At 38.1% G+C, this 21,682-nt stretch overlaps 11 protein-coding genes and 1 non-coding gene across 12 annotated transcripts; 8 read left to right on the top strand and 4 right to left on the bottom strand.

Moving 5' to 3' along the window:
- Positions 1–667: 667 nt before the first annotated feature.
- Positions 668–2,254, bottom strand: GAL1 (galactokinase; the record flags this gene model as incomplete). Its single annotated transcript, XM_056222642.1, has 1 exon — positions 668–2,254. One exon carries the CDS (start codon positions 2,252–2,254, stop codon positions 668–670), a length of 1,587 nt encoding a protein of 528 aa, XP_056080378.1.
- Positions 2,255–2,928: 674 nt separating this feature from the next.
- GAL10 (bifunctional UDP-glucose 4-epimerase/aldose 1-epimerase) lies at positions 2,929–5,028 on the top strand (the record flags this gene model as incomplete). The annotated part of the gene is made up of 1 exon (XM_056222631.1): positions 2,929–5,028. One exon carries the CDS (start codon positions 2,929–2,931, stop codon positions 5,026–5,028), a length of 2,100 nt encoding a protein of 699 aa, XP_056080377.1.
- A 728-nt stretch (positions 5,029–5,756) lies between these two features.
- Positions 5,757–6,857, top strand: GAL7 (UDP-glucose:hexose-1-phosphate uridylyltransferase; the record flags this gene model as incomplete). Its single annotated transcript, XM_056222620.1, has 1 exon — positions 5,757–6,857. One exon carries the CDS (start codon positions 5,757–5,759, stop codon positions 6,855–6,857), a length of 1,101 nt encoding a protein of 366 aa, XP_056080376.1.
- Positions 6,858–7,588: 731 nt separating this feature from the next.
- KAP104 (Kap104p) lies at positions 7,589–10,339 on the top strand (the record flags this gene model as incomplete). Its single annotated transcript, XM_056222609.1, has 1 exon — positions 7,589–10,339. One exon carries the CDS (start codon positions 7,589–7,591, stop codon positions 10,337–10,339), a length of 2,751 nt encoding a protein of 916 aa, XP_056080375.1.
- Positions 10,340–10,644: 305 nt separating this feature from the next.
- On the bottom strand, positions 10,645–11,028 carry CPP1 (cysteine-rich palmitoylated domain-containing protein CPP1; the record flags this gene model as incomplete). The annotated part of the gene is made up of 1 exon (XM_056222598.1): positions 10,645–11,028. The coding sequence occupies one exon, from the start codon at positions 11,026–11,028 to the stop codon at positions 10,645–10,647; it is 384 nt and encodes a 127-aa protein (XP_056080374.1).
- A 756-nt stretch (positions 11,029–11,784) lies between these two features.
- On the top strand, positions 11,785–13,578 carry MNN2 (alpha-1,2-mannosyltransferase MNN2; the record flags this gene model as incomplete). The annotated part of the gene is made up of 1 exon (XM_056222587.1): positions 11,785–13,578. The coding sequence occupies one exon, from the start codon at positions 11,785–11,787 to the stop codon at positions 13,576–13,578; it is 1,794 nt and encodes a 597-aa protein (XP_056080373.1).
- Positions 13,579–13,931: 353 nt separating this feature from the next.
- On the top strand, positions 13,932–14,546 carry GRX7 (glutathione-disulfide reductase GRX7; the record flags this gene model as incomplete). The annotated part of the gene is made up of 1 exon (XM_056222575.1): positions 13,932–14,546. One exon carries the CDS (start codon positions 13,932–13,934, stop codon positions 14,544–14,546), a length of 615 nt encoding a protein of 204 aa, XP_056080372.1.
- A 301-nt stretch (positions 14,547–14,847) lies between these two features.
- Positions 14,848–14,920, bottom strand: Smki_2.trna6T. The gene has a single exon. It is a non-coding gene; the product is annotated as a tRNA-Thr (tRNA).
- Positions 14,921–15,887: 967 nt separating this feature from the next.
- On the top strand, positions 15,888–16,751 carry IPP1 (inorganic diphosphatase IPP1; the record flags this gene model as incomplete). Its single annotated transcript, XM_056222564.1, has 1 exon — positions 15,888–16,751. One exon carries the CDS (start codon positions 15,888–15,890, stop codon positions 16,749–16,751), a length of 864 nt encoding a protein of 287 aa, XP_056080371.1.
- A 346-nt stretch (positions 16,752–17,097) lies between these two features.
- On the bottom strand, positions 17,098–17,508 carry HHT1 (histone H3; the record flags this gene model as incomplete). Its single annotated transcript, XM_056222553.1, has 1 exon — positions 17,098–17,508. The coding sequence occupies one exon, from the start codon at positions 17,506–17,508 to the stop codon at positions 17,098–17,100; it is 411 nt and encodes a 136-aa protein (XP_056080370.1).
- Positions 17,509–18,158: 650 nt separating this feature from the next.
- HHF1 (histone H4) lies at positions 18,159–18,470 on the top strand (the record flags this gene model as incomplete). The annotated part of the gene is made up of 1 exon (XM_056222542.1): positions 18,159–18,470. One exon carries the CDS (start codon positions 18,159–18,161, stop codon positions 18,468–18,470), a length of 312 nt encoding a protein of 103 aa, XP_056080369.1.
- A 1,307-nt stretch (positions 18,471–19,777) lies between these two features.
- On the top strand, positions 19,778–21,421 carry FLR1 (Flr1p; the record flags this gene model as incomplete). The annotated part of the gene is made up of 1 exon (XM_056222531.1): positions 19,778–21,421. One exon carries the CDS (start codon positions 19,778–19,780, stop codon positions 21,419–21,421), a length of 1,644 nt encoding a protein of 547 aa, XP_056080368.1.
- Between the last annotated feature and the right edge of the window lie 261 nt (positions 21,422–21,682).

The raw sequence follows: 21,682 nt of genomic DNA, 5'->3' as shown, positions 1-21,682 counted from the left end.
TGAAAGACTAACTAACACTTTATCAAATAGTCTATACTATCTTAACAAATTGTCCTAATTTTTGTCCTTGACTATTCTGAAAATTTTTCATCCTGATGTCATACGACCTTTTTCAACCTAGAATAATCGGTAACAGTCCGTCTTTTCCTTTCTCCTCGCCTACCGAGATTTTCTTTCTTTTCTTCTTGACGCTGTTCTTACTAAAACCAAATTGTCCTAAATTGCGTACAAATATTATCAGTAGGACAAAGGACTCTCGCGGGATCCCCAGAAAGAATGGACAAAAAGTTTCTAGACTGAGATCATTTTACTTCATCGCATCAGTTTTTACTTCGCCAAGAATTTCGCGAATAACTTTGACACATATAAGATAACAATTGCCACGACATGATTATACAGTCGTACCTATAATATAGTCAAGGACTAATTTTCAAAATAAATTAAGTGCTAGCGAGTCCGGCGTTGCATCCTTCCTCGTATATTTGTAGGTAATCAAGGTCTTGTAAGTTATAAACATTATCGTAAAATCATTGGTTATATAGTTAAATACATTTACAAACTATATAAGCTTCAACACTTGGTGATATCATGTATTTTTGTAATGCTAAAGTCATGGATAAATAGGAGATAATAAGAAACCGTTTCGAGTATTTTAATAGAATGGAACTTATAATTCATAAAAACAACTGCCCAAAGCTGGTTTAGAAACGATGATAGCATTTTCTAGTTCAGCTTCGGTGATCTTAGGGTATTTAACTTTGTAAAACTCATTCACAAGGGCCTTTTTCACTTTTTCTATATTTCCGTTGGGCCCACCTGGAACCAAGTGAACAGTGCAACCACCCCAACCGGCTCCAGTTAAACGAGAACCATAAGACCCATTCGATAAAGCAATGGAGCAAATTTTGTCGATCTCTGGACAAGAACATTGGTAAAGTTTGTCACAAGAAGCTTGAGACTCATTCATCAAAGCACCAAATTGCTTGAAAAAGTCTTCATCGGTGGTAAACTTAGCAGTAGTCATTAACTTTAATGCTCTTAAAACTCTTAAGGATTCGGAATAAACATGCTTGGCCCTCTGGTATAGTTTTAATACTTGAAATCTCACTGGGGATAATGTTAAGTAGTCTCTTGTAAACTCTTCGCGAGAACAATTCAAGGCATGTGCGACATCATCGACACTAAACCCTTGTTTTCTATTAGCTAGAGATTCTTCAACCAGTTCTAGCATCTTCGTTAGACGTTCAATACCGATTTCAATATCACCATTCCAGGGCGTGGAGATGTTGTGATACCTAGCATAATACACGTTCATGAAATCCCTTAGGTTACCTTTATTCATGCTCGACCCTTCCTTTTCAGAAGGTAAAACAACGCCATATGTGGATGCTAAGACATTTGCAGCGGTAGTTACCTCTACCACTCTCAAGTTGTAATTAGTTGGAGCAGTTTCGAACTTGTTAGACACAACAAGGGTGTTCGCAATGACAAAACTAACTTCATGATTTTGCAATTTTGGAAATTTGAATGGTGTAGCCTTCAATTGTGGTTTGAATTCGACATATAGGGCATGATCTTCTTCGCCGCATACAGAGGCAGCTTGATCCATACCACCGTTGTTAACACCGAGATAATGCTCTGCAATAACTGTAATACGCATTAAGTTTTGTTTAGACATATGGTAATCAGAACCCATGTTTGCTTTGATAACAGCCAAAGAAACTGCACAAATGAAGGCAGCAGAAGAGGACAAACCACTACCAGTTGGGACATCACCCTCGCAAAAAACCTGTAATCCAGCTAGAGGAGTGTTAAAAAATCTTTCTGGTGCAACTTCCTTTAAAAAAGAATGAGCAACATGCAAACCACATTTGAAGTAATTAGACCAGTCCGACACAGAAGGATCAATTGTGACATAAGAACCGTCTAATGGTAAGTCGAACTTTCTTTGAGCAAACTTTGGATCAGCATTTGTTAGCGTAATAGATGGATTCTTTTCGTCCAGAACCTTAACAGCACAAAGCATATCGACATCAATAGCTAAAGGCAAAACGGAGAAGTCGCAGTAGTCAATATGTTCACCTATTAAATTGACTCTACCGGGAGATCTAGTAATAAAATCAGGTTTGGTACCATAAGCGTTACTGAATTTTTCAATAATAGTAGGACACTTTTCGGCCAATGGTTTTGGTAATTGCTTGGTACCAGAATTGAATTCTGGAACGGGCGCTTCTTCTGAGTAAGGTTTGGTCATTAGTTTTTTTTCTTGATGAACGATGTATGTATAGATACTGACTATTTTTTTTTGGTATTTCTATAACTCCAAAGAAAACTAGTACTAAATATAATTAGTCTCAAAGGTTCGAATGGAATGAATTGATCTCTGCGACTTTTGCATTTATATGTTTGCTAATAGTCCTAAACCATCATTTTGGTGATGAATTATCACAGAGAAAGGTGAGAACCTAATATTTTGCTACCAAAATTCTATGCTAGCCAGTTTTACGCATCGATTTGAAGGTATGTGGGGCCAGGGGACTGTTTATTTTGCGTTGGATATCACCGTAGAAATTAGTACCTCTTTATGCCAGTATTATAGTTCGGACCACGGTGGTGCGAGCCGTACCTATGTTCAGGGACGCGACCAACGTAGAGGACGCCGCGCGGAGGAGAATGTTCCGTCGGGGAATTGTCGTCCGTTCGGCGGCTTCTCATCCGTATTTCAATATCTTGAACAGCTAAACATATAGCAAAGCTCCATAGAAAGACCTTTTTTGATCTGGGAGACTGGGATTACCAACAATTCCCGTAACATATAAGTAAGACTAGACATCGGTATGTGTATGATAGTAACGAAATGTAATATTATCTTGACATTTTTTACATAACCTTGAAGATAGTGAAAAAAAACTGAAAAATTCAATATACATGACAGTTCAGTTACAAAGTGAAAGTACAGTTAGAACTGTTTTAGTTACAGGTGGTGCAGGTTATATTGGTTCTCACACTGTGGTGGAGCTAGTTGAGAACGGATATGAGTGTGTTGTCGTCGATAACTTGTCGAATTCATCTTACGACTCAATTGCTAGGTTAGAGATTTTAACCAAGCATCACATTCCATTCTATGAGATTGATCTGCGTGACCGAGAATGTTTAAGAAAGGTTTTTGAAGAGCACAAAATTGATTCCGTTATCCACTTCGCTGGTTTGAAGGCTGTAGGTGAATCTACGCAGATTCCACTAAGATATTATCACAATAACATCTTGGGTACTTTGGTTTTATTAGAGTTAATGCAGCAATACAAGGTCTCTAATTTTGTCTTTTCATCTTCTGCCACTGTCTATGGTGATGCTACTAGATTTCCGAATATGATTCCTATTCCGGAAGAATGTCCATTGGGACCTACTAACCCTTACGGTCATACCAAATATGCTATTGAGAATATTTTGAATGATCTTTACAATAGCGACAAAAAAAACTGGAAGTTTGCCATTTTGCGTTACTTCAATCCAATTGGTGCACATCCTTCTGGACTAATTGGAGAAGATCCGCTCGGTATACCAAACAATTTGTTACCATATATGGCGCAAGTGTCTGTCGGTAGACGTGAAAAGCTCTACATATTTGGTAACGATTACGATTCTAGGGATGGTACTCCAATTAGAGATTATATTCATGTTGTTGATTTAGCCAAAGGTCACATCGCAGCTTTGAAATATCTAGAAGTCTATAATGAAAATGAAGGTTTGTGCCGCGAATGGAACTTGGGTTCTGGTAAAGGTTCTACAGTTTTTGAAGTGTATCGTGCATTCTGTAAGGCATCTGGTGTTGCTCTTCCATACGAAGTTACGGCTAGAAGGGCAGGTGATGTGTTGAATTTAACAGCTAAACCAGATAGGGCAAAACGCGAACTAAAATGGCAAACCAAGTTGCAGGTGGAGGATTCCTGCAAAGATTTATGGAAATGGACCACTGAAAATCCTTTTGGTTACCAGTTAAGGGGTGTCGAGGCTAGATTCTCCACTGAAGATATGCATTATGACGCAAGATTTGTAACCATTGGTGCCGGCACTAGATTTCAAGCCACATTTGCTAATTTGGGCGCCACCATTGTCGATCTGAAAGTGGACGGGCAATCTGTCGTTCTTGGTTACGAAAATGAAAAAGGATATCTTAACTCTGATAGTGCTTACGTTGGTGCCACTATTGGCAGGTACGCAAATCGCATTGCGAAGGGTAAGTTTAGTTTGGGCAATAATATCTATCAGTTAACTATTAACAATGGTACCAATGCCAATCATGGTAGTATCGGTTCTTTTCACATGAAAAGATTTTTAGGACCTGTAGTCCAGAATCCTTCTAAGGATGTCTTTATCGCTGAATACATGTTAGTAGATAAAGGGGAGGACACAGAATTTCCTGGTGACCTACTGGTAACCGTACAGTATACTTTGAACGTCACCGAAAAAAGTTTGGAAGTTAAATATCAAGGTAAGCTGACAGCTGGTGAAGCTACCCCAATCAACTTAACAAATCATAGTTACTTTAATTTGAACAAGCCTCGTGAAGACACCATTGAAGGTACGGTTATTAGGGTGTGTTCAAAAAAATCCGTTGACGTCGATAAAAACATGATTCCTACGGGTAATATTGTTGATAGGGACATTGCTACCTTTGACTCTACAAAGCCAACGGTGTTAGGTCCCATAGAGCCCCAATTCGATTGTTGTTTTGTGGTGGATGAGGATGTCAAGCCTAGGCAAGTCAACACTTTGAACAATGAATTGACACTTATTTTTAAGGCATTTCATCCTGACTCAAACATCACATTAGAAGTTTTGAGCACGGAACCAACTTTTCAATTGTATACCGGTGATTTCTTATCTGCCGGCTATACAGCAAGACAAGGTTTTGCCATTGAACCTGGTAGATACATTGATGCTATCAATCAAGAAGATTGGAAAGACTGTGTTACTTTGAAGGACGGTGAAACTTACGGTTCTAAAATTGTTTACAGATTTTCTTGATTTCTCACACTGGTATCATTACCAATGAAGAATGACACTCTATACCTTGATTAGTTTATTTGCGACACATATATGATTATATAACGAATTTTATGTTTAGTTTTCTTTCATTCAATGATGAGAGTATTTTGGAATGTTTCTATGCACCTTTGATGTAGCATTACATTCTTAATTGGGCAAACATTTCATTTCTTATCAAAGCGATACTAGAAATTCAAAATTTATAAAATAAGGAGAATTTTAGTAACAAGACCGATGCGAGCAACAGATGGTTGCTATTTTTGATATTTCTCACGAATATTGTAGAGTATTCGGGCGAAGACATCGTACAGGCAAGAATAATTGTAAGTGTTGGCCACAACAGTTTTCCTAGTGAAGTAAAGGAGAAGTTCGCATTTTTTCCCCTTGACACACATTCATAGATTACTTTACCTATCCTCTGGACCATACTTCGGACCACTGTTAAGCGAAGATCTATCGGATAATGTTCCTGTCATTTCCCACTTGTCCCACGCACAAGGAAAAGGGTCCTAAGGCGCTCGGACAACAGTTGACCGTGATCCGTCAGACTGGCTGTGCAGTGTCAATAAAGACCGATGCTCGTAATAGAGTGTGTCTACTTGTTAGTTAATTTAGATATAAAGACAGCACCGTGGAGATACTGATGGGTATTACTAGTTATAGTATTAACTTAACAGAAAAATAAAATCAATTGAACTATTTCGATAATGACTGCACAAGAATTTGATTTTTCTGATAATTCCCATAGACGTTACAACCCATTAACCGACTCATGGGTTTTGGTTTCTCCGCACAGGGCTAAGAGACCTTGGTTAGGTCAACAGGAGGCTGCCTACAAACCCAATTCTCCTGCCTATGATCCGAAATGTTACTTATGTCCTGGTAACAATAGGGCTACTGGTGGCCAGAACCCTGAATATGAATCAACATATATTTTCCCCAATGACTACGCCGCTGTTAAGATCGAACAGCCACCTTTATTACAAAATGATTCCGATAAGGATAATTTGAAAAATAGATTGTTCAAAGTACAATCTGTGAGGGGCAATTGTTTCGTCATTTGTTTCAGCCCCAAACATAATTTAACCATACCACAAATGAAAGAGTCTGATTTGGTTAACATTATTAATGCTTGGCAAAACTTGAATAACGACCTCGCTAAAGAAGCAAGAGAGAATCATAAGCCCTTTAAATATCTGCAGATATTTGAAAATAAAGGTACTGCCATGGGTTGTTCCAACTTACATCCCCATGGACAAGCTTGGTGTTTAGAATCCATTCCTAGTGAGGTTTCTCAAGAATTGAAATCATTTGGGAAATATAAACATGAGCATAAGACTGATTTATTTGCTGATTATGTTAAATTGGAGCTAGAAGAGAAGAGAAGACTTGTACTTGAGAATGAGTCCTTCATAGTCGTCGTCCCATACTGGGCTATTTGGCCATTTGAGACCATGATTGTTTCTAAGAAGAAGATCTCCTCTGTTAGTCAATTTGACCATACCATGAAGAAGGAACTCGCTTCAATTCTGAAGCAGTTGACTATCAAATACGATAATTTGTTTGAGACAAGTTTCCCATACTCAATGGGTATCCATCAAGCACCTTTGAATGCAGCTGGTGATGAACTACATAACAGTTGGTTTCACATGCATTTCTATCCGCCATTGTTAAGATCAGCCACTGTTCGAAAATTTTTGGTTGGTTTTGAATTATTAGGTGAACCCCAAAGAGATTTAACTCCAGAACAGGCGGCGGAAAAATTGAGAAATCTAGATGGTAAGACTCATTATCTAGATAAGTTGTAAATGAAAGTAAAAAGTCTATCTATAGTGCTCGCTGACGGGCCCCTGAGATAACATGGCGTTATTTTTGCTTTACACTTTTCGTTTTTTTTCATAGATTGGTTATCTATTATAAATGAGGTGACCGGAATACATAATGATTCTATAATGATTCACAAATTTGTTTCTACTGCTTTTCTTGCTGTGTAAAATGGTTCCTTCTACAAAAAGAAAGGAGAAAAAGAAGACAGAGCTTTAGTGGGATGCAACCACCCGAAATTGAGATCTAGAAGAATTTAATACCGCTCTTGCTTGTTCTTACAACATCAGTTTTCAAATTTATATGGAAAATACGTGTCACAAATAAAGACACCGTGACGCTTGCGATTGCCTTTTAAGAAAGAAACAGTTCTTAGATGAATTTTAATTCAGAATTCTTATATTAAATTACTGAACCTTGCCAATTTTTACTATGCGGGAATGTCGGTACTTGGAGGTCGTTAATATTAATATAGCAATAAGACTTATCGTTGTCGTCGCCTGTGGAGAATATGAACTCGCAATATTACCCTCTTTTTCTATGTTTTCATCCGGGTTATACGGTGCTTTTTAAAAAGGTAATGTTTAAAATTATGAAAAGAAAAAACTTTTCAGTGTAAAATATGCAGTAAGAGCAGCAAATAAGTAATTACACTTCATATATTCTGCGGCTTTTGATTCTTCAAAAATTACTAACAACAGTTGAGTGGATAAAGATGGCGTCTACATGGAAACCAACCGAAAACTCTGTGTTGCAGCTAGCAACTCTTTTACAGAACTGTATGTCACCAAATCCAGAAATTCGTAATAATGCAATGGAAGCTATGGAGAACTTCCAACTACAGTCTGGGTTTTTTAATTATTTGTGTTATATTTTAATTGAAGGTGAGTCCGATGATGTATTAAAGCAGCACTACTCTTTACAAGATCTTCAGAACAATAGAGCTACAGCCGGTATGCTGTTAAAGAATTCAATGCTAGGGGAGAACAATTTAATCAAGGACAATAATGATGATTTGGAATATGTTAAGTCAAACATTATACATGGTCTATATAACTCAAATAATAATCTGGTTTCTAACGTGACAGGTATTGTCATTACGACTTTATTTTCGACCTATTATAGACAACATAGAGATGATCCAACCGGCCTTCAAATGCTTTACCAATTGTTAGAGTTAACGTCAAATGGAAACGAGCCGAGTATTAAGGCTTTATCTAAGATTATGGAGGACAGTGCACAATTTTTCCAATTGGAATGGTCAGGAAATACCAAGCCTATGGAAACTTTATTGGACAGTTTTTTTAGGTTTATTTCAAATGCAAATTTTTCACCCGTGATTCGTTCTGAATCGATTAAATGTATAAATACAGTCATTCCATTACAAACGCAAAGTTTCATTGTAAGATTAGATAAATTTTTAGAGATCATTTTCCAGCTAGCTCAAAATGACGAAAACGACCTAGTCAGGGCACAAATCTGCATTAGTTTTAGTTTCTTACTAGAATTTAGACCAGATAAGCTGGTCTCTCATTTGGATGGCATTGTACAGTTCATGTTGCATTTGATCTCCAATGTAAATGAGGAAAAGGTGGCTATTGAAGCTTGTGAATTTTTGCACGCTTTTGCAACGAGTCCAAATATTCCTGAACACATCTTACAACCATATGTGAAGGATATCGTGCCGATATTATTATCGAAGATGGTTTATAATGAAGAGTCCATTCTCCTCCTTGAAGCTTCTAATGAAGATGACGCATTTTTGGAGGATAAAGATGAAGATATCAAGCCCATTGCCCCTCGCATTGTGAAAAAGAAGGAGGCAGTAAATGGTGAAGATGTAGACGATAACGAAGATGATGAAGATGGCGATGAAGATGGTGATGTTGATAACCAATGGAATTTGAGAAAATGTTCCGCCGCAACACTAGATGTAATGACAAATATTCTACCTCATCAAGTGATGGATATTGCATTCCCATTTTTAAGGGAACATTTGGGTTCCGATAGATGGTTCATCAGGGAAGCTACCATATTAGCATTGGGAGCCATGGCAGAAGGTGGAATGAAGTATTTTAATGATGGATTACCTTCATTAGTGCCATTTCTGGTGGAACAGCTAAACGATAAGTGGGCACCAGTGAGGAAAATGACTTGTTGGACATTAAGTAGATTTTCGCCTTGGATATTACAGGATCACACTGAGTTTTTAATGCCAGTTCTAGAACCCATAATAAATACCTTAATGGACAAGAAAAAGGAAGTTCAAGAGGCAGCTATTAGCAGTGTAGCTGTATTCATCGAAAACGCTGATTCAGAATTAGTTGAAACTTTGTTCTATAGTCAATTATTGACGAGTTTTGATAAATGTCTGAAATACTACAAAAAAAAGAACCTAATTATATTGTACGATGCCATAGGTCGGTTTGCTGAAAAATGTGTGCTGGATGAAACAGCAATGCAAATAATCTTGCCACCTTTGATTGGAAAATGGGCTTCATTATCGGATGGTGACAAAGAGCTATGGCCACTATTAGAATGTCTTTCCTGTGTGGCATCATCGCTGGGGGAAAGATTCATGCCCATGGCACCGGAAGTGTATAACAGGGCTTTTAGAATTTTATGTCATTGCGTGGAATTGGAAGCCAAATCCCATCAAGACCCGACAATAGTAGTGCCTGAGAAGGATTTCATTATCACATCGTTAGATTTGATTGATGGATTGGTGCAAGGTCTTGGTGCTCACTCGCAAAATTTACTGTTTCCTCAAGGAACGGAAGATTTGACCATCCTGAAAATCATGTTAGAATGTTTACAGGATCCTGTTCATGAAGTAAGACAAAGTTGCTTCGCCTTGTTGGGAGATATTGTATATTTCTTCAATTCTGAATTGATAATCGGCAATCTGGAGGATTTTTTAAAGCTGATTGGTACGGAAATAATGCATAACGATGATAGCGATGGTGCTCCTGCCGTGATAAATGCGATATGGGCTCTTGGGTTGATAAGCGAGCGTGTAGATCTGAACACCTATATTATTGATATGTCTAGAATCATTCTGGATCTATTTACTACTAACACACAAATTGTAGACGGTTCGGTGATGGAGAACTTGTCTGTAACCATCGGAAAGATGGGACTGACACACCCTGAGGTTTTCAGCTCCGGCGCATTTGCCAACGATTCAAACTGGAATAAATGGTGCCTGTCTGTGAACGCATTGGCCGATGTGGAGGAAAAGAGCAGCGCGTACATGGGGTTCCTGAAGATCATCAACTTAACCGGCACAGGGGTCGCGATTAGTGATGATACTATTCATAAGATCGTTTCAGGCTTGTCAAACAACGTGGAAGCAAATGTTTTTGCCCAAGATATTTATACTTTTTTAATGAATCACCCTACCCAAATTGCCGCAATCAATTTCACGCCAGATGAAATTTCATTCTTACAGCAGTTCACCAACTGAGAGCACCGTAATGTACCTGTGTGTCTGTATAGTGTACCACATTATTGCAACTAATATATACGTAAAACAACTGGGGGGAAAAAAAAAGGTTGCAGAATTGCAAACGGATTAGATACGGATGAAATTAATTATAGAAATTACATATGATAAGCGTGTTACATACATGCATTAAACGACATGTTAGAATTTGTTTTTTACCTTCTTGTTAAGAAAAATGTTGAGAAGAAAGAATGGCAACGGCCAAAAATAGAGGAAGAGAGTATTCTTTTTACTTTATTTTTTTTGTATGCTTTTAGCGTTTTCTTTTAGAACAACATATCCATGGTACAGCATATGCATAACGCAGCTAAACATGCAGTGATACATCCTTCATTGCCCTTCTGAGGTGGCTTTTGTTGGACGTACACGGGTTGCTGATGGCCTTGTTGGTTGTAGCCCTGTTGGTTGTATCCTTGCTGGTTGTATCCTTGCTGGTTGTATCCTTGCTGATTGTAGCCCTGTTGATTGTATCCTTGCTGATTGTAGTAGCCAGGATTCTGCTGCTGCTGATAGTACTGTTGCTGTTGTTGAGGTGGGTAGCCACGCTCCTGAGTTTCATTCTGATGAGCAGAGGAAGGTGGGGGGTTGGAGGGACGGGAATACTGACTCTTTTCCCCGGTAGCTCCGCCGTAGTAATCATTAGCAGACATTATGGATGTGAGTGTGGTTGTTTTTAGCGAACAGACCCCTTCAATACTTTCGATTGAGAAGGGGAAGAGCCAGAAAGAGTCCTTGAAAAAGCAAATTTAACATACTTTTATAGCTTCGGCCGCAGCTGAAGGGCTGAAAAGGGCAAGAGGGCGCAGAGCGGCTGAGTGAGCCCGTCGGGAGCGACCAGTAAGCAGTAGCAGCGTAGCAGCGTAGCAGAGCCTCGAAAGCACTCTATCACACCGAAATGTGCGGTAATAGTAGTTTACTGGTGTCGCAGTTTTGCTGCCTCACAATGTCAAGTCTCAATGTTCTTGGATGGTTAGATATGCGGCAGAAAAGAGCGACAATAGCAATATCTGGCAAGGCTCATTTAATGTGTAGGTCAAAGAGGTGCACATAGAATAGCAGTAGTGGCTCGGTATGAGAAAAAATATAAGCATTCAGGGTCTGGCGACTCGCAGCATAGCTTGGTTGATGATTAGGTGGCTTCGCGCAGGGTTTAGGATCCGTTATTACCGTTCACGTGCTAAAAATTGTCGCGTCTCTTGTAGAGGGATGAAAAAGTTGAAAAAAAAAATAACAATGAAGAAAAATAGAAAAGCGTCTAGAGAAAATTACGTGTATTTTGTGCTGCATAGTACGTACGAAGCAGAACCGCCGAACTTCGAATATTCTCCTAATATTCATCCTTCAAGGTTCCTTATCTACTTTGAGATATATCAGTGTAGATAGATTAACAGAAGTGTGTTTTCGGTATGCTGCTTACCAAAAGATTTGCAAAGCTATTCAAGCTGACGTTCTTAGTTTTGATATTATGCGGGCTGTTCGTCGTTACAAACAAATACATGGATGAGAACACGTCTGTCAAGGACTACAAAAAGTACCTGCTCGATAATATCAACAGTTACTCTAGCAAGCATTCTTCTTCCTCAGACAACGCTGGTGCAGACGATTCCAGTTCATTGAAGGGCAATGATAAGGTAAGTAATGAAAAGTTAAAAAGCTTTTATAACAATGTTTTCAACTTCCTGATGCTGGATTCACCCACGGGGAAGTCTGCAAGAAAATACAATGAGGCATGTCAGTTGAGCGGTGACATTGGAGATCGTCCCGATCAATATGAAGAACTGTATAAGTTATCTGCCAACGAGCTGTCTAAGTGTTTGGAACTATCTCAAGATGAAGTAGCAAGATTGACCAAAAGCCATAAGGATTATGTGGACCATATAGCCTCTCTAGCCCTACCAAAGGGCACTTACAAAGGCTCTGGTATAGCCACCGTTGGTGGTGGTAAGTTTTCTCTTATGTCCTTTTTGATCATCAAGACACTAAGAAATATGGGGACGACTCTTCCTGTAGAGGTACTCATTCCTCCTGGTGATGAAGGTGAAAGTGAATTCTGTAACAAAATTTTGCCCAATTATAACGCCAAGTGTATCTACGTTTCAGATATCCTTCCCTTGGAGACGATTGAAAAATTTACTTTCAAAGGATACCAGTTCAAATCATTGGCCCTTGTTGCTTCTAGTTTTGAAAATTTGCTTTTATTGGATGCTGATAATTTCCCAATCAAACCTTTAGACAATATATTCAATGAGGAACCATATTTATCAACAGGCTTGGTCATGTGGCCCGATTTCTGGAGGCGTACCACTCACCCATTGTACTACGAAATTGCAGATATTACTGTAAATATGAAGAATAGAGTCCGTAACTCTCAAGACGATCTCACCCCTCCTGCTATATATACAAAGAATTCGAATGACTTGGGTGGCGTTCCACTGAGTGATCTAGATGGTACAATTCCGGACGTCTCTACAGAATCTGGCCAGTTGATGATAAACAAAACCAAGCATTTGGCTACTGCCTTGTTATCCTTATTCTATAACGTCAATGGCCCAAACTGGTATTACCCAATATTCTCTCAAAAAGCAGCAGGTGAAGGTGATAAGGAAACGTTTATTGCCGCCGCTAACTTCTATGGTCTATCTTTCTATCAAGTTAAAACTAGGACAGGGGTCGAAGGCTACCATGATAAGGAGGGATTTCATGGTGTAGCAATGTTACAACACGACTTTGTCCAGGATTATAGCCGCTATTTAACTGCTTCCAAGAGCATCACCAATAAGTACAAGGACATTAAATCATCTGCTGCCATCAAGTACGACAAGAATTACTCTCTTGAAAAATATACCAAAGAATTTTTTGATAACGAGGACTTGAAAGCCAAGGATCATGTAGATGTTATGTTCATTCATTCAAACTTGCCAAAGTTCGACCCATACACTCTATCTGAAACCAATTTTTTGACCACAGATGATAAACCTGCCCGTTCATTTACCGCCTTACATAAGGTTCAGAATTACGATATCGAACTGGAGAATTTCAAAGTTTTAAAGGAATATGTTTGTGATAAAAAGAATCCTTTCAAGTACTTGGACGATAAATTAGGTGAAGACAAGAAAGAATGGAGAAGAATGTGTGATTACATCGCCAAAAGACTGCAATTTTTAGAATCTACTCACGATAAGGTGATTGCCGGTAATTAACAGGGATCATAATCAGGACAACTTCCATTGGCGTTTTCTACATTCTTATTATTCTTCTTTACATAGTTATGTTTACTTATTTCCCAGTTATGTAGATTTCTCTTTCATAACCAATATAAAATGACCTCATGCGGAAGTGTATAACATATGATCGTGGGCATTATTGAGGAGGGTGATTACGTCATCAGTAAACGGTGCTGCGTTGAAAAAAGAAAGGTCTCGGCAGGATTATTGACCCATGTGTACCTATCCGCATAATGAGATAACTTGTAAAAGATAAGAAAGAAAAGATCATATTTTGATAACATGGAATGCCTCAGCGATAAATAACAAAACCAGTGGGAAGAGGAAAGATGGCTATCGTTATAAATAAAAGAAACGTAAGAGTTTTAGTCATAACCAATTTATTACTGATTTTAGTGTTTTTGGTCGTAAGAAATTCAAACGCTAACGTCAACGAGAGTACTATTACTCCTCATGGTACCTCATTAGCAACATATAACGATGCAGGAAACGCTCCCGGTACTCATAAATCTGTTCATGATTCAGACGCAAATAAACAAGTCAAGGAACCTGATGAAACTAACGAAAATAGTGAAGAAGCTCAATTCGATGCCGCTGCAGAGTATGATAAAATCTTAAAAAAGTCACCTATGATTGTATTTAGCAAAAGTTTCTGCCCATTTAGTAAAAAATTGAAGACTTTATTAGCTGAATCGTACACATTTTCTCCATCATATTACGTCGTAGAATTGGATAAGCGTGAACACACAAGCGAACTACAAGAACATATTGAAAAGAGTACTGGTAGAAGAACAGTTCCTAACGTTGTCATCGATGGTATCTCTAGAGGTGGTTGCGATGAGATAACAGCACTACATGAAAACGATAAGCTACTAAACTCTTTCAAAGAGTGGAGTAGTGGGAAATTCACTGTAGAAGCAATATCGCCATCTCAAAGCGATTAACTATAAGCAGAGGATTATTCCTTTCCCTTTTTTTTTATATCAGAGAAGAATTACTCTACGTCGTATACATTTTTATTTAGTAAGGGAATAGATGGATAATAGTGCCATTTTCTTTAGGTATTCCGTACTAGCACCATGAACTTTTTAGATTTCTAACGCAGTTTGATATTTGGCAGAACAGAATAAATAAAAAGAATCAACGGCGATACTGTATTGTTTGTTGTATCTGAAGTCCTTAATCTTGAGACTTGTGGGCACAGCTCCAAAACCTCTTTTCTCTTCAGAAAGAGTAAAAAGAAAATGCTTCCAATCGGATTTGAACCGATGATCTCCACATTACTAGTGTGGCGCCTTACCAACTTGGCCATAGAAGCCGATTTTTCATGGTGGTGAAAGCCATGGAAATTCAATACAATTTACAGTGATAGAAGGGAGAAAATACTTCGATAGAGATTGAAGTGAGTAAATTGTTGTTCTATGTGAAATTGTGGGAATATGAATCAACCACCCCCTATTAACTAGTACTCATGCAACTAGTGTATTATACGTAAATGAGGTGAAGCAGTCATCAAATTTTGACAAAGCTGGCATAACCATTGATAACATGATAGGTTAATGAGTGATAACATATAAAAGGAAAAAAGAAAAAATATCAACAATGTGCAAAGTTGTAACTTCCCCTTTATACATTCTTATATTGTTGAGGTGAATTATTAGTAGTTTCTGTATTCCCCTTATCAACAATGGGATCCCTATTATCACAAATTCACCTAATTTTCACTCTTCTAGTGATTCGGACACTTTGAAGAAGCAGCGCTATTATACCTTATAGTACTATTTTCAAGGATAAAAATGGCAAGTTTTTACTGTCACAATGTTTATCCTTCAATAGCTGATCTGTACTCATATTATTATGATGTTTAGAAACTGTCTTACTAAACTACTATACTATATCTATCAATATAATAACATCATTTCGCTGCTGAATATTAGGCGGCCAGGAGTTGCAGGACATTGAGGTTCAAGAAAAAAGTCCCGTCCACACTAGGAGTAGTTTATGAGGAATTATTGTTCCTACGCATTTATTATTTGGACAGAATAGACTGCTTTGCCAAAAAAATCGTCATCACAGCCTTTAAGGTCTTAATGGAAAAAGCCACAGTCATGAAGTACGACAATATTATGATGGCTTTTTCTCATTTTTTTTTCGACGTTTTAAGGTCGTGCCGAAGTTAAGAAATGTCAGTTCATTTATAACTAGTTCGCGATTATTTTTCGAACAGTTTCTTTTCGTCGTTCTTTTGATTTGCAAAAACAGCATATCACGATACGCAATTTATAATGACTTACACCACTAGACAAATTGGTGCCAAGAACACATTGGAATACAAAGTTTACATTGAAAAGGATGGGAAGCCAGTTTCTGCCTTCCACGACATTCCTTTGTACGCTGACAAGGAAAACAACATTTTCAACATGGTTGTTGAAATTCCACGTTGGACCAACGCCAAATTAGAAATCACCAAGGAAGAATCTTTAAACCCAATTATCCAAGACACCAAGAAAGGTAAGTTAAGATTCGTTAGAAACTGTTTCCCTCACCATGGTTACATTCACAACTATGGTGCTTTCCCACAAACCTGGGAAGATCCAAACGTAAGCCACCCAGAAACGAAAGCAGTTGGTGACAATGATCCAATCGATGTATTGGAAATTGGTGAAACCATTGCTTACACAGGCCAAGTTAAGCAAGTTAAGGCTTTGGGTGTCATGGCTTTATTGGATGAAGGGGAAACCGACTGGAAGGTCATTGCTATTGATGTTAACGATCCATTAGCTCCAAAGTTGAATGACATTGAGGATGTCGAGAAGTATTTCCCAGGTCTATTGAGAGCTACCAACGAATGGTTCAGAATCTACAAAATCCCAGATGGTAAGCCAGAAAACCAATTTGCCTTCTCCGGTGAAGCTAAGAACAAGAAGTATGCTTTGGACATTATCAAAGAAACTCACGACTCCTGGAAACAATTAATTGCTGGTAAGTCTTCTGACAACAAGGGTATCGATTTGACTAATGTTACCTTGCCTGATACCCCAACTTACTCCACAACTGCCTCCGATGTCGTTCCACCAGCTTCTCCAGAAGCTGATGCTCCAATCGACAAATCAATTGACAAGTGGTTTTTCATCTCCGGCTCTGTTTAAAGAATTTTGAATTGAAACGAGACATATGCTACGTATGCGGCTCCAAGTTTTTTTAATACGTAACTAAATATCGATTATATAATTTGGTTCATGAATGAATTTCTTTTCCCGCGCTACCATCTTGCCACCTGGGGCTCAGAAGCTTCCCCTAACGTACAGCTAGTTTCGATAGCAGAAACAATGGATAAAATAAATAGAACCCTATCTTTTTTATTAGAACCTATATTTTCATAACAAAAAATAACTATTATACAACTGTTAAAGAACCCAGTAAACCTAAATATATTGATTTATATTTCATTGTGTTTTTGTTCGTTTTGATTTAAAACTAATGACGATCAATAAACTATGATCTTTCACCTCTTAATCTTCTAGCCAACTTAATATCCTTCTTCTGGATAGTAACACGCTTGGCGTGAATGGCAGCCAAGTTAGTGTCTTCGAACAAAGAGACCAAGTAGGCTTCGACGGATTCTTGCAAAGCACCGATAGCAGAAGATTGAAATCTCAAGTCTGTCTTGAAATCTTGAGCAATCTCTCTGACCAATCTTTGGAAAGGCAACTTTCTGATCAATAGTTCGGTAGATTTTTGGAATCTTCTGATTTCTCTCAAGGCAACAGTACCTGGCTTATATCTGTGAGGCTTCTTAACACCACCGGTAGATGGGGCGGACTTTCTGGCAGCCTTAGAAGCTAATTGCTTTCTTGGGGCCTTACCACCAGTTGACTTTCTTGCTGTTTGCTTGGTTCTAGCCATTATTTGTGTTTATGTATTTATGTTTGATGATTCTTTATAGTGAATAGTAGGAAGTGAAGCAAGAAAAGGAAGAAAGAGTTGCATCCCGAAGAATACACCGTCTCTTATATATGGTTTTCAACAAAGTACCGTAGAGTGGACCAAGAAGAAAATCCTCCGGGCATTCTCGTTATCTTCCACGCTAAAAGTCAAGGGGAGATATTACGGCCAGGATCCCAGAGGTGTTAAGCAAGGAAAAGTGAGAAATTGTGGGAACGATAATGTATGGGACAGTGCGAAGTTATGAGAACGGGAGCAAAACCACCTTTAACTGCCCGCCGAATTTGGTAACCGCGTTCTGAAAAATTCGCATCTTCCCATAGTAAAACTGTTCCGAGCGCTTCACCCCACAATGGCTAATAGTAGAAACTGAAGTTGTTTACTTTGGCAAATGGCGCGAATACGGTGGTAAAATTGCCACCCCCGTTCTCCGTTTACTGAGTAAAAAGCCTGCTTGATGGGTAAATTGATCATGGGAAATTAGCCAATCCTTTTCTTATAAATACGGACATGTTTTGTTCACTGGATCATTATGCTCGTTGTCTTATTTTCTTTACCCTGTAATCATAACAAAGCAACAAATAAAAACAATCAATACAATATAATAAAATATGTCCGGTAGAGGTAAAGGTGGTAAAGGTCTAGGTAAAGGTGGTGCTAAGCGTCACAGAAAGATTCTAAGAGATAACATTCAAGGTATCACTAAGCCAGCTATCAGAAGATTGGCAAGAAGAGGTGGTGTCAAGCGTATCTCTGGTTTGATTTATGAAGAGGTCAGAGCCGTTTTAAAATCTTTCTTGGAATCGGTGATCAGAGACTCTGTTACTTACACTGAACACGCCAAGAGAAAGACGGTTACTTCTCTAGATGTTGTTTACGCTTTGAAGAGACAAGGTAGAACCTTGTATGGTTTCGGTGGTTAATCTAGCCACTTCTAAAAGCGGTGACAACAAACAAATATTTTTTTGGGATTCGTATTCAACTGCCCAGATTTTCTTCTATAAATATGAGTGTATTATAGCGGGTTTAGGAGAAATATGTATAATTATAAATATATAAAGGGTATTTTTTAATTTAATTTTAATTGGGTTTAAATCGTTTTGATTATCTTTTCCCGCTGCTTCCTGAGGGGCCACTCAAAATCAAAGTTATCTGATTGATATAATCTCTTCGCCACTAATATGGAACTTAGCTTGTTTTGAAAATATTAAGTAGCTCCAAAATTTTACACTGTGTTTGTTTATTTTTTATGTTTTGTTCTCCTGATTTAAGAATAAAGGAAAGAAGTAAAAGAATGGTAAACTAGAAAAGAAAATGAAAACAAATGTTAAAGAAAAATTGATTAGCAACGAAGGCACTTTACACACACTGAATGCTACGCCCAATAAATAGATAATATAGAATATTTTTGTAACTACTAACAAGGTAAATGATGCATGGTAGATAATTTTCATTTTGGGGCTTCCTGTACAAGCAAGATGGGATCACTTGATATAACGATCCGGAAGCTGAGAATGTAGGAGGGATGAAAAGGTAGAGTTTCACGAAGAATAGTACTTACTGGAGACTAAAAGAACACTGGTGGTTGCATCTAGACAAGCCAGTACGATTGTGGTGGCGCTATCTGGTTTGAGCAAAGAGTATAGAACGAATGGAAACGTCAATAGGCAATTGCAATTTTGTTAGTAGCAACAAGAACAAAAGCGGAGAAAACAATGTCTAGTGGCATAGTTTTGTAATATGATATGCCAGACTGCTAGTGTCCATAAACGTTGCCGCGTAAATGCGCGGGATATCCCTACAATATAGAGATTTCTCAACTAGGTTAGCTTCTTTATTTGAGATACCTTTCCTGTGATGATTACTAAGTGAAGAATGCCCTACGCTTTTTCTTTACAATAATCGCAAGAACGTTTCCGGGAAAGACCATAGAGAAATTGAAAGGAAAGGAAAGAGAAGCGCAAAGAAAAAAAAAGGATATTGCTTAGGTAAGGAGCGATAACAGTGTCAAATATCATGATATCATATGATTGAATACCATGCCCACAATTGGCATCACAAGAATCTGACTAATTAATTCGCCCATTAGTCAAATAAAACAGGAATGAAAGAAAACGTAAATCGCATTTAAACAGTTCTTTATGAGGTCGAAAATGTACATCATTACATTATCTTAACCGTCATAGCAAGATAATTACAAAAAAATATCTGCACAGAAAATTTTTTCGTTATGGTGTACACTTCAACATATAGACACACTATCATCGTTGACCTTTTAGAATACTTGGGTATAGTTTCCAACACAGAAATTTTACAAAGTGCCTGTGAGGATAAAAATAGAAAGCCTGAGTATACTAAAAAAAAGGAAAATAAAGCCGAATATGATGTAGAATGCGGCGCTGATCCATCGAGCTCTGCATCCTCTATTAGTTCAGGCTCTAGTAAGTCTCAAATCGAGAAAAGCGACCCTTTCCTAGTATATTGGAATGGTCCATCTGACGCTGAAAACCCGCAAAATTGGTCAGTCCCAAAAAAATCATTGGTCATATTCCAAGTCATGTTACTTACTTGCGTCACATACATGGGATCCTCCATTTATACGCCTGGGCAGGAATATATTCAAGAAGAATTTCACGTAGGGCATGTGGTTGCGACCCTAAATCTTTCCTTATATGTTCTTGGATATGGGTTAGGTCCCATCATATTTTCACCACTATCAGAAATTGCACGCTATGGCCGACTCTATCTTTATATGGTGACCTTGTTCTTCTTCATGATATTTCAAGTTGGTTGTGCTACTGTGCATAATATTGGCGGTTTAATCGTCATGCGTTTTATAAGCGGTATATTGTGCAGCCCGTCGTTGGCGACTGGTGGTGGTACTGTAGCAGATATCATCTCACCAGAAATGGTTCCTCTCATTTTGGGCATGTGGTCTGCCGGTGCTGTTGCTGCACCAGTCTTGGCTCCACTGCTAGGTGCCGCTATGGTTGATGCTAAAAACTGGCGATTCATATTCTGGCTACTAATGTGGTTAAGTGCTGCTACTTTTATCTTGTTAGCATTTTTATTCCCTGAAACACAGCACCATAACATTCTCTACCGCCGTGCTCTGAAATTGAGAAAAGAAACTGGAGATGACAGGTATTACACTAAACAGGATAAAATAGATAGAGAAATGGATGCAAGAACTTTTTTTATCGATACCTTGTACCGGCCTTTCAAAATGATTATTAAGGAGCCCGCTATATTAGCTTTTGATCTCTACATTGCCGTCGCTTATGGTTGTTTCTACTTATTCTTTGAAGCTTTCCCTATTGTATTTATTGGTGTCTACCATTTCAGCTTGATTGAAGTAGGCTTGGCCTATATGGGATTCTGCGTGGGTTGTGTGTTTGCATATGGCTTATTTGCTTTCTTAAACATTAGAATTATTGTGCCACGTTTTAAGAATGGCACATTTACTCCGGAAGCCTTTTTAATCGTAGCAATGTGTGTTTGTTGGAGTTTGCCGTTATCTTTATTCTTATTTGGTTGGACTGCTCGAGTTCATTGGATTTTACCAGTCATCTCAGAGGTTTTTTTTGTTTTAGCTGTCTTTAATATTTTCCAAGCTACTTTTGCATACTTGGCTACATGTTATCCAAAGTATGTTGCATCCGTTTTTGCCGGTAATGGTTTTTGCCGTGCCTCATTTGCTTGTGCTTTTCCATTGTTCGGTAAGGCAATGTATGATAATTTAGCTACCAAAAATTATCCAGTGGCGTGGGGTTCTTCCTTGGTTGGGTTTTTCACATTGGGTCTAGCTATCATTCCATTCATACTTTATAAGTATGGCCCATTATTGCGCTCAAAATCTTCGTATGCAGACTAGCAGATAGGCTAGTGTTCCAAGCATACCAATATAAACATAATCATAAGATCTTGCTATACTATTCGTCTGTCCACCTAAGTAGTCCTAGTTTACCATAAAAAATAGATAGTATATATATTTGCATATTATTCAAATTTTTTATAATTTATGTTTTAAGGTCACCGTTACAGGTATAATTGATGTTTCTTTTTAGCAGGCGTAAAGATTATAAAAATCTCAGAATCAATGGGACACTACTTTTTAGCCACGAAATTTTCCGTC

The sequence above is a fragment of the Saccharomyces mikatae genome (genome assembly GCF_947241705.1).
Source record: "Saccharomyces mikatae IFO 1815 strain IFO1815 genome assembly, chromosome: 2".
NCBI lineage: Eukaryota > Fungi > Ascomycota > Saccharomycetes > Saccharomycetales > Saccharomycetaceae > Saccharomyces > Saccharomyces mikatae.
This window is presented reverse-complemented; position numbering and strand designations above follow the sequence as displayed.